The following is a 12,600-nucleotide window of genomic DNA, read 5'->3' on the forward strand; positions in this document are numbered from 1 at the left end:
CTTAACAGTTAACAATTTGTTTGGATTTGAAACAGGGATATTAAATTCTTCTGACTATGTATTAGTCTAAGTTATTCTATTAAATCTGGGACAGAATTGTCTGTATTTTGCTTGTGAGACACAGTACGTCAAGCAAGGAGAAGAGTACAGAGTATATCTGGATAATTGTTTTAAATGTCATGATTGTACATAAATTAAAATTATTTTTATTTCCAAATTGCTTCCTGTTTACAATATTCTTGAATCATGTTAGTATTTACATGTTAGTATTTACATGCAATATTGTTCAGTTGTATGTTTTAAATTATCTTTTGTTATAGATATTGATGAATGCAGTAATGGAAGTCACATTTGTGATGCCATGACATCAGAATGTATGAACACCATAGGTAGTTACAGGTGCGATTGTAGGACCGGTTATACTGGTGAACCTTACTCACCCGGACAACAACCAACTTGTGAAGGTAAACTCATTGGACAGTATGTTATTATCTTTAATAATGCTTGGTTTTATTGGTGACCCATACTTCCTATAAATGGGCAAACAACAACTTGTGGCGTGTGTTTTCGTTTGTCCCACCACCCGTCTTATCCACATTCAAGGTATTATACGTTATAATACTTTTTTTCACTCTTCTTATTTTGTTCTGTTCTTCTTTCTTTTTTTTCTTTTCTTACTTCTTTGATAGTTTGCATTTGATACTGCATGGAGCATTGTACCTTATTTAGTCACCTCTGTTGTATTTGTGCGCATAGCTTAACGTCTAGTGATTGTTATTCCATAGGTCATTGCTGTAATTGCTGAGGGGTTATTAAATGGCATAATGACTGTATTAGTAATCCTATTGTTAGTTAACATGGAGACATAGCCTGTATCATTTGTAAAAATACTCGTAATCACTTTCAAGCATGCGACGACGTTAATTCCCTTCTCAGTTCTATTGATCCTGATATCAATTCTGTTCAAAGTTTTCAAGCTACTAATTGCAAGTATTATGATTATAATTTCTTTCACGATTTTACCAACGATTTATGGGATCAGAAACTTACCTTGTATCATGTGAATGCTAGGTCTCTGAATAGTAACTTTAATAATTTATTATTATCACTAAGATCCGTTAGGCATAATTTTTCTGTTATCGGTATAACCGAGACCTGGCTTGGTAATCGTAATACTTTACATACTCTCTACAACATCCCTGGGTATAATATGAAACATGCCTCTAGGCAAGGGCGTGGTGGGGGGGGGGGGGGGTCGCACTATATATCAATTCATCTCTTAAATACAAATCTCGTTCAGATTTGAGTATGTTTGTAGAAGGCGTATTTGAGTCGACTTTTATAGAACTACAGGCTTCTCATTCGCCAATCATTATAGGGATTATTTATTTCCCCTCCGGTGTTAGCGAAACTGTGCTTGACATGTTCTCTACTTTATTTATTTCGTTGAATCGAGAAGACAGGAGTTGTTTCTTAATGGGCGATTTTAACTGTAATCTCTTAATTACATCGGAAAACATCGGTAATCAGTTTATCAACCTTGTACATTCTCACTCTATTCGTCCACTCCACAATTTGCCTAATAGTATAACGTCTCACTCTGCTACCCTTCTTGATGTAATTTTTACGAATAGTCCATCATCGTCATCTACCTTGGGCATAATTTGTGACGACATTTCGGATCATTTCCCTGTTTTTACTATTGTTGACATTGACAATGTTAAAACTAGTATTCTGTCAATTACTCTAAGGAGGCACGTTAATCCAGCAACTATACGGTTATTTCGGTCTGCTATTGAAAACAAAACTTGGCAAGATGTCTTTTATAGCAATGATGTAAACGTTGCATTTGATCAGTTTAATAAAATATTTAGTAAGCGTTTAAACAACTGTCTTCCGTATGTTCCTAGTACAAAGAAGGGTATTAGTGACAAGAATGACTGGAGGACTCCTGCCATCCTTAATTCTTGCCGTACAAAGAATCGTTTATATAAAAGATATCTCCGTAGTAGCACTGCAAACAACTTGAACGATGACAAACGTTTTCGTAATCGTCTTACGTCTGTTATCAGGCTGGCCAAAAAGTCTTACTACACCAATATGTTTAATAATAACAACAACCAGGATGCGAAAAGTATGTGGCGGTCACTAAATACCCTTTTACATGGTCGACAAGCTAATCGCACTCCTGAACAGATTAATTATCAGGGGGTCAGTTTTTCTAATCCATTGGATATTGGAAACATTTTCAATGATTATTTTACTACTATTGGTCCAGCCACTCAACATAAGATTCTTAATGCTAATTCTCACTACAAAATGTACCTGCGAGCACCAGTCATTGACTCTTTATTCATTATTCCTGCAACAAGAGATGAGGTCTTTAAATTACTTCTATCACTCAAGCCATCCGCTGCTGGTTTTGATGGTGTTTCTGTTATTATTGTAAAACATGTTGCCCATTCATTATGTATCCCACTCAAATATCTTTGTAATCTCTCTTTTGAGCTTGGTGTTGTTCCCACATCTTTAAAAATAGCTCGAGTTGTTCCTGTCTTTAAGGCCGGTGAAAAGGAATCCGTGAATAATTATAGACCCATTTCAGTTCTCCCATGTTTCTCCAAGGTAATCGAAAAAATAATGTTCTCATGGTTATATAACTTTATTGCTAAGCATAATTGACTGTATAACTATCAATTTGGTTTCCTTCCTGGCCGTTCAACTACACATGCTATATTTACATTTTACTTGTAAAGTTATGGAAGCTTTCGAAAATAATCAGTATGCTTCTGGTATATTTCTGGATCTGTCGAAGGCGTTTGATACTCTTGACCATAACATTTTACTTGACAAACTTAATCATTATGGAATCCGGAGAACTGTACTTCAGTGGTTCAAAAGCTATCTTGCTGATCATCACCAGTCTGTTGTTATTAATAATATAAATTCTGTTTCTAAGCCAATTAAGTGTGGTGTTCCTCAAGGGTCCATACTTGGTCCATTGTTGTTTATAATTTATGTTAATGACCTCTATAGAGCCAGCAACAAATTTCATATAATCTTTTATGCTGATGATACCAACCTGTTCTTTTCCAGTAATGACATTAATTTTCTATTGGATACTATACAGAATGAGTTTACATATATTCATAATTGGTTTTGTGCAAATAAATTGTCACTAAATGGTAAGAAAACTACCTCTATTGTGTTTAGTACACCTTCAAAGCACTTAAATCCTAACATAAATAGTATCAGACTTTGCGGTGTTGAAGTCATGCTGTCTAAGACTACATAATTTCTTGGCGTTTATATCGATAATCATCTTTCTTGGAATAATCATATTCAGAATATTTGTATGAAAGTGTCTAAAGGCGCTGGAGTTCTTAATAGACTTCGCCAAATCCTTCCCAGAAGCACATTGGTCACTTGGTTTAGTACACTCATACTTCCCTATCTCACATATTGTAATGTTATTTGGGGTAGTACCCATGCCTCTAGAATTCAACCCCTTTATTGACTTCAAAAGAGAGGCATTCGTTATATTTGTAATGCGGATTACCTCCAGCATACAGCACCCCTGTTTACTACACTTAACGCTCTTAGTATCTATGACATAAATCGTTACTATGTTGGTATTTTTATTTTCAATTGGTTACATGATAATCCTCCGTCGACTTTTCGCAACTATTTTCAGTTACGTAACGATCCTTATCCTAACCGTGCGCCAAATCAATTGACTGTTCCTTACTTTAGACTTAGGTCTTCACAACTTGGTATTCGTTATGTCGGCGTAAAACTTTGGAATTCCCTCCCTACTACTATTACTGGTTGTAAAACTTTGAACACCTTCAAAAAACGTCTTAAAGAGTATCTTATATCAAACTATCATTGATTTTGTATTTCATTTCTTTGCCATCTTTGTTCTGTTTTCTCTGTATACTTAAGCTTTCTTTCTATGTTTTATTTGTAAAGGGGTGTCAACGTAAACAAGCTCTACAGAGCTTCTTGTTGGCACTCCTCAATCTCTTGTTCTTTTGTACTATTACCCACGTCTATTGGCAAAATTGTATACTTTAATACAAGAGATTGAAATAAAGTCTTATGAATTGAATTGTAAGGTCACTGATACTGCATTGATACTGTCACTGATACTGTATTGATACTGTCACTGATACTGCATTGATACTGTCACTGATACTGCATTGATACTGTCACTGATACTGTATTTTAATGTCTTTAAAGTTCTGCTTTGCTTCTGCTCAAAGTGATATTACAGAAACTGAAGGTTACCTATTATGATAATTGTTTACTAATACCTTGATGGTAAAAGTATGAATTGGATTTGTTTGGTTTAATAAAGAAGAAAATACAATGTGTTGTAGCTTACTATAGTTAGAACCTACTGAATGGCTCTAATTAATGTTTAACATTTAGTGTATCTGACATGTAGCTTTATTATGACATCATCACTTGAAGAAAAATGACTTGAGATGACATGACTTTCAACTTGGTCAACATGACTTACACAATTTGACTTGTTGATACAAACCATTCCAACTGAAGGACAAAAAAGTTAATGTACTGAAGGGTTGTCAGATGGCTGATCCAATTCAAACTTCAAAACTCCCATCATGGAAGAGTAAACAAGTACAAAAATGCTTCTACCAATTTATTCTGTGCCCTTTACTAGCCAACCTCTAAAGATAGATCTGTAAAATGTATAATTCCTTGAAGTTCTTCTCTTAGAAGCGAACTTTGTTATAATAAGATAGAAATCTCTTTTGGAGATGAAAACCAAATGAGACTTTTGCCGGTTAAGAAACTTTCCACATTTTAATGGATACATTTATGCATAGTTAAAGTTTATTACTATGCAAGTATCTTATTTTAAAAGTCATCTAGAAATTCTGGATTGTGATTTTGAATGATGAACAGAGAATGATCTTTATAATTGTACAGTTTAACAATATGTAAACTTGTGGTAAAGGTGTAACCAAACAGTTTGTTTTTTAGCTCAGCTGAAAGCTTACAGCTGAGGTACTGTATAGCGATCATGCAATTTTGCCAAAATTCTGTCACTTTTTGCCAACGGGTTTGAATCCCTGCCATTTCAGCATTTTTTTCCTTTGATTTGGCTGAAACTTTGTGAGTGGTTTATGTGAGTTAAGTTTACATACATTTTAGTATTCATGATCAGTATGCATTTTGGTGTGCGTTAGCAAAATGTTTTACCATCATTTCCCATCATTTTTTGAAATAATTCCGACTGTGGGAGACTTGATAAAGCTAGTTACTTGTTATTCAGGCTTGCTATGTACTGTAGTTCACTGTCATCTCTGTAATACGACTGCTTAGTTGACTTGTAATTTGAACTTTCCAACAGTTTGTGTGTGGAATATGAAATGTGAGAATGACCTATATTGTAGGAGCTGATGCATATTTGTGCTATTTCACATTTCTCTATGGTACGTCGATTGTAAATAAGTAACTTGTTGTTCTGTTATTGTATGGGTGCAACTTTTGTGAGCAAGTTTGGATGATCACAATTCAAACGTGATATCCAGGTTATTTTAGCAGAGGAATACTTGATGTTACATATTTTTATTATTGCATATATAAATAATTTTGTGGCAGTGTAGATTTTATGACAATCCAAATCTATGAACTCATGATAGCGTGTGTGAGTATGTACATGTTTTGGTGTGTGTGCCGCCTTCTTGTAACACCCATATCTAAAAATGTGTGTATCATTGGCAACCCTTGTTCTTGGCATAAAGGTTGCCCATAGCTAGTGACGTTTGTAGATTTTATTGGAGGTCAAGAGTCAACAGGGAAAACCTTGTTCTTACCTTATGTCAAGAAAAGGAACATGTCGGTTGCCCTGAATTTAAAATGGTGATCTAAAATATGCCGAATTATTCTTAACTAAAAAAAATTTGTAATTATTGTTTTATCTCTGCTGAACAACAAGCTGAGATCCAAATGTGTGCAGAATAATAGGTCGCGGTAGCCAACTATGTTACAAAACAACCAACACGTCTGTCAATGGTGCACTTTAATATGGTGAACATAGAAACTGCCACCGTAACACAAGCACTATGTGTGATCCTGGTAAATTCTATTCACCTATTCACAAGAGGAATTTTGATTGTAGTGACATGACAAATCAGACATATAAGTTTCAAAAGCTGGAAATATCCTAATCGAGAAGAAATAACTCATAAACTGTAAGGAAAAATAAATGACTTCTGACTTTATTCAGTCAAAATTATGCTTTCTGTGAAGAAAGTGTGAGAATGTGGCCTAATGTTACAACATTCTCCAGATGATAATGATATGGATGCAGTACAATCCATCATACCGCTATATACTAAGAGTAACTTACCAAGAAAGCTTTATGTGTGAATGAAATGCAGAAAGTTCCAGAAAGTTTTTGTCAATGGACATGATAACCAGATGAACTGATTTAATGATATGAAGCTGAAAGAGCATATATTGTCCATTTTCATTGGCTGAAATATTGCTGAATCATACAACATTGTACAGATTTGACCAAAGAAAATGTAGAAGGCTATTGTGAGGGAAATTGCTTATTCATTTTTTCCCATCCATCCATTCTTTATATTGCCATTTCTGTTTTAATCTATGCATTGGCCCCTGGTTTGGTTTGGTTCCACTTTATCCTATCTGGAACATAACTGCTTACATACTTTCTTTTCAACTCAGGGGGTGAATTTGTTGATGACAACCCAACTTAGCCGTCACGTGTATTTACTGTGCATTTAACACACTTGGCAAGCACAGTTTTGGAATCCACTGGTGGTTATATAAAGGATTTTTATTTTTTAATTATTTATTTATTTGATTGTTGTTGGTTTTTGTTGATGTCTGATTTTGACATACACGGTAGTTATTTAATGGACCAGCGTCCGATCACGGGCACGCATTTATAGATGATGTTATATCCATTTGTGTACCTCTGTGTGTATTCTATAATGAAGCATGTGCTGATTGCGAGCCTTGATAGTTCCCCGTACGATCACGCTGTAAGGCTACTTTCACATGCTACTGTTCCTTCCCACATTTGAATAAAATAAGACTAAGTAAATGCTACATTCCCTCAATTGAAAACTATTTTGGTGCTTAAAACTTACTTCGAGAGAACAAGAGATATCTGCTGATCCGGCATTGGAAGTCCCTATGATCTCCACAAGGGCTTATATAAGATATTCTAGAAAACTGGACTTCTGACATGCATTTTTGGGCTTAGAGGCACTTCAAGTGAACACAAAAGATCTAGAAATGCTAAAGCTGCCCGAAAATGCGCACCATGAACACCCACCAAGGGCTTTAAAGCCAATTGGAATACTTTCCAGAGAAATTGAATTCCTCTCTCTCACAAGAATTTTTTGGCTCAACATGCTCTGAGAGAACAGTAAATGCTTAAAAGCTCTGCAGCTTGGGAGCTTATCCCCCTGGATCGCTACTACCCTTACCGAAATCCCAGATCTGGGCCAGATATAAAAATCCAGATCTGGCCCAGATCTGGAATTTCAATCTGGGCCAGATCTGCTCCAGATCTGGAATTTATATCTGGCCAGATAAAAAATTGGGCAGATATAACTTGATATAATATAAAGTTTTACATGGACCATATAAAATTTGATCTGGTTAAATTTTATTGCATCCATATCTGGGCCAGATAAAACTTTATCTGGTTGATATAAAGAAAAAATGGTCACACTTCATATTCACGGTGTGTTAAGGAAGTAACCCATGTAGGAATTTATCAAATGCGCATCAATTTAAATGGGTTAGTACATCTTTTGATCCGTCCTTTCTGATATATATTTCTCTTAATTGTATATCAACGTGAACAAGATATATTAAAGAACACGTTTAATCGATATTTGAAACGATATTCTCATTCTTTAGTTTGTGAAGTTTTAACAATAAATCGGAATTTGTTTTTCTGGGCCAAATAGAGATCTAAATGGATAAAAGTATGCCTGACCAGCTCTCAGCAGCAGTTCACAGCAAACCACTTCTTCACTGTATTCAGTATCGGCTGACACTTCAATGTACATATACAGACAAAATCATTTCCAGTTAAAGGAATACTGTAAGCAGGGATCAAAGACAAAGAGAAGAGGTTCCAATACAACCCCTTATTATGATCTATTGATTGTTTTTGCTACTTTCCCAAATTATTCAGAACTAGTTATATCCTGATATGAACATTTTCTCTCATTACTTTAGCGACGGAGCTTGAAATTCGACTCATGGACATTATTAATGTAAGTTTTACCTTCTGTTATAAACTGTTTGAATGTTGCTCTGTCTTTTTTTAATTTCACCAAAACACATAACATTGCATGATGACTAAAACATTTTGAAATATACGGACGAGGTTGAGCTTTCTCTCGGGGGGGGGGGGGGAGTGGATTGAAGTGAAGTGAAGGGTTTATGAGGGGTGTGGGGGTTGATGGCCCTGTTTGGGGACATCTCTCATTACACATTAAAGTTTAAGTTTTGAAGGTTTGTTTTATGTTAGTAATATGTTAGTAATAATCGATACTTATCACATGATTGCCAGGATATTTCTCCTCACACCTGCCATTTCTTTCCCCATTTACGTATATGCTTAAATTTTATTCAGACAATCACCAGAGAAAACACAACCACCAAAGAGGTTGTTATGGCCTCGGAAATGATAGCAAAAATATCGGATGGTGAAGGCTTTTTGGAAGAGGATCCACAGAGGATAGAGTTGCTCATCTCATCTCTGGAGTCAGTCGTGAGAGCAGGAGAGGCCTCTATTAACGTAAGCAGATCAACAAACTGTATCATGAAATTTAGCGCATATAATCAATGTGGGCAAAATGAGAATTACAAGCAAATCGCCATCATATCTTCAAAAATGTATTGAGTCATGTATGGCCTGAATGTGGAATGGTTACTGGGGATGGAGTGAAGCGGGGAATGGGTGTAGAGAAGGGATAGGTGGGAGAGACATAATAGATGATGTCACGTCTAAAAAAAATAAGGTATACAATCTACAGCAATTTCGCGTTTATTCAATTTTTCTTTTTCTCCGTAATAGGTGACGGATCCAGTGGTAAGAAGCATCAACAATCTTATGAATCTAGATCAAGGTATTCTAGAGGATGGCATGATTGAAGGAGGAAGGGCTGTGGCTGCGTTAGAGGAACAAATCACAAATTTTCAGACAAATGATGGAAATTTCTCCACAGTTCTTGACAATGTTGGGGTAACTGCGGTTAAAATAGATGCAAGGGGTGTCGGTAGTAGCTTAGGGTATGCAAACTTATTGCCAGAAAATGAGACACTGTTAATGGATGGCGCTTTTCAAGAAGGCAATACTCGACTATTCTCTGATGGTGACGCGATACCTCTCAACAGAACGGCTACATCCATATCGGTACCATCATCAGTATTAGACTTGCTCGGAGGAGGTAAGAAAGTCTCTTTTACACATCATTGATACTTTGCAGCAGTTACGTAACCAGTTTTGCAAACAATGATACATCTTTAGTACATTAATATGAAGGAAAATTGGAAATAATTGACATATGATGTTAACTAATTTAACGTACAGTAGCTCAGTTTAAGTATAGTAAAACTGTATTACATTTCTCCAATTTCAGCTGGTGTCGAGTTGACAGCTGTTCCGGTAACTTTCATAATCTATGGTAATGATGTTCTGTTCAGACCATCAATGCCGACAGAGGTAGAAGAGAATATTGAAGAGGAAGATAATTCCACAGTAACTGACAGGATTGCAAGTCAAATCATCTCCGCCATTATACGAACTGAGAACACCAGCATCGTGAATCTCCCTCCTGGGTCGCCTGTGATCACGACATTCCTATCAAATCTGGTACATATGATTTCGTGTGAAATGAAAGTCCCAATCATTTAAATATTTTTATCTGTAAGACATCAATCTGTGCTTTTGCTATAGCTTACTGGTAGAAATACAGTCCATAACGCTCATCACAAAACTTATATCTTAATTCGCACTATCTATGCATATGTAGTTACATGACTGAAAGTTTTGTCAGCTTTGACGGTAATTTTGTCACAAATTTGCAAATGGCAGCAAAATGTACATATATATATATATATATATATATATATATATATATATATATATCTATCTATCTATATATATATATATATATATATATATATATATATATATATATATATATATATTTTATATATATATATTATAATGTATTTTTTTTTATATATTTTTATCTGGCTTTATTTTGCCCTAACTTATTTTCAGAATTAGGCTTTTATAAGGAATTAATTAAATAAGATAACAATCAGTGACATGTCATTAAATTATGTTACAATGAATGTAATGAGCCTGTTTCTCACTGCAGACAATAAGTGTAGAGGAAACTATCGAAGCACAGGACTGTGTTGTCTGGAGTTATAATGAAAACACAGGGGAAGGGTTTTGGACAAAAGACGGGTGTGAGAGGATGTTCCACGATAATCGTGACCTTACCATGTGTTCATGTGATCGGCTGGGCAGTTTTGCTATCCTTATTGTAAGTATTTATTATCTCATATTTTTCACCTTTTTTTGTATAGTATTGGAAACAGATGTGACAACAGCAGACATGTGTACATCTATTCACCCATATTATATCCACACACAAACTGCACAATGTACACGTAAATGATTGGTGATTTACTATAGGAAATAGCAACTTCGTCAAATCATTGCTGCTAATGAAAGACTATGGTCATTCAAAGTGAAAAACATAGTAGGACATAGTGGGAAAAGGGGTCCTCAAAATGAGGACTTTTTACCTCAAAATGTTCACTTCTTATCTCAAAATTTTGACTTTAAAAGTAAAACGTTTGAGATGAAAAGTTTAAATTAAAATATTGCTTTGAAAATTATCGGTGGCCATGCCCCCGCCCCACCATGGTGCAGTGGCTTTGGAAATGTCATTTCAAATTCTCGTCATATGTGCCTGGTTTCATTTACAATTTCTGTTTGTGGATGGATTTTTTTAGTTTAATGTTGTTTTGCTTTGTCTCAATATCCTCGGAAATAGACCGAATATATGAAGAAAATATCTTTCAACCATTAGTTATATAACAGTCACGAAACGTATTACCACCCCCATCTCCCCAGTACCAAAAAGAAGTATGGCGTAAAGGTTAGAACATGCTTGTTGCATCTATTCATAGTACCTGGACTTTAAAATGTGCATTTAACGACAGATCCTGCATGATGAGGAGTAAATATATAGACTGGCGTCCCAGTTGCTTTTCCCTATATCTAGAGACGCCTTTGAATGGCTCCCATGCGCTCACGTTATTGAAACCGGTTAACCAAGAACTGTGCATCGGCTGTATGATGGGCTGAAATGTTAGGAAATTTACTTACTAGCTTTGGGATCACATCATAATTAATCATTTGTTTTTCAATTGCGTCCATTAGTCTGTAAATATTACAGAAAATCATCAGGAGCCTCTATTTTCAAATGCAAATAGATGTGGGTGTGAGGGTCAGAAAGCATGTTTTAGGAGATGCAAGCTGCTATTTCTGGGCCCTAAATTAACAGCTAATCAGAATCGGAGTATAGCTTTTTTGGGCCTACGGTACATAAGAAAATAATTCAGTGTATTTTACACACTAAGATTAAGCTAAGCCTACCAGAACAGGATAAACATCAGCTTTCATGAACATTCTAATTTGCTTGATAATGTACTGCAACTTTTTAATTCAAAGTTTGTGTGTATATAGACCTCTACCGTACTAATAAGTCTATTAATGACAGCAACGGGATCTAGTAAAGTTCTACTTGACTTCAAAAAACATAAAGGTCATATAACAGCTCTTTGGCTTGAGGTTTTATCGAACATTATCAGTACATTTATCAAAGAAGTGTATTAGTGGAAGGAGGTTTAATCTGTTGTACTCAAACGTTTTCGAGCAGATGCACCTCAGGTACTCTAGTTTCAAGACCTAGTAAAACACTGGTTCGTGAACTGTGATTGGTCTATGTAACGAATATTTTCCTTACGGTCTACTTCACCTCATTCAAGTTTGAGTTGCAACACTGATAATGGTTATTAGACCAGTTGTAAAAGCTGGCGCCTAACTTTTTGGTTTTGTTAATGATCATAACCTTTGCTTTCATGATGGCGTATGTGTGTGTGTGTGTGCGTTTGTGATGTCTAGCTTGTAAACACGATATCTGAAGGAGGGAAGGCCCGACCAATTTCATATTTGGTATGAAGAAGAACCATATTGAGTACAAGAAGCCTACTGGTTTTCGTGGAGATAATTTGGGGTCACCACTGATGTTAAATTGTGAAGACCTTGTAAACACGATATCTCAAGAAGGTAAGCTTGGACAGATCTCATATTTAGTACATGTATGAACCACATTGAGTACAAGAAGCCTAGGATGTCGAAGGTCATTTGGGGTCATCAGAGGTCAAATTGTGTAAACCTTGTAAACATGATATCTGAAAATTGGAAGCTTGGACAGATCTCATACTTCGTTGAAGGTGTATAATATTGAGTAAAAGAAGCCTATCGAT

At 35.5% G+C, this 12,600-nt stretch overlaps 1 protein-coding gene across 4 annotated transcripts in view; it reads left to right on the forward strand.

Moving 5' to 3' along the window:
• LOC139976764 (adhesion G-protein coupled receptor G2-like) overlaps positions 1–12,600 on the forward strand; it is an 88,058-nt gene that overhangs the window by 19,283 nt on the left and 56,175 nt on the right. The window contains exons 1-6 of one of the 4 annotated variants that reach the window (XR_011796253.1): positions 323–464; positions 8,260–8,297; positions 8,660–8,824; positions 9,104–9,476; positions 9,669–9,901; positions 10,416–10,586. The exons of 2 other annotated variants lie outside the window; for them this stretch is intronic. Coding sequence is in view for 1 of the 2 variants with exons in the window: in XM_071985530.1 (XP_071841631.1) it covers positions 362–464; positions 8,260–8,297; positions 8,660–8,824; positions 9,104–9,476; positions 9,669–9,901 (912 nt within the window). In the remaining variant the exon portion in view is untranslated. Of the gene's footprint in view, positions 1–322; positions 465–8,259; positions 8,298–8,659; positions 8,825–9,103; positions 9,477–9,668; positions 9,902–10,415; positions 10,587–12,600 lie in introns of those variants that run through there. One more of the 4 variants, XM_071985530.1, reaches the window with a different exon arrangement.

Source organism: Apostichopus japonicus, chromosome 2 (genome assembly GCF_037975245.1).
Source record: "Apostichopus japonicus isolate 1M-3 chromosome 2, ASM3797524v1, whole genome shotgun sequence".
Lineage (NCBI taxonomy): Eukaryota > Metazoa > Echinodermata > Holothuroidea > Aspidochirotida > Stichopodidae > Apostichopus > Apostichopus japonicus.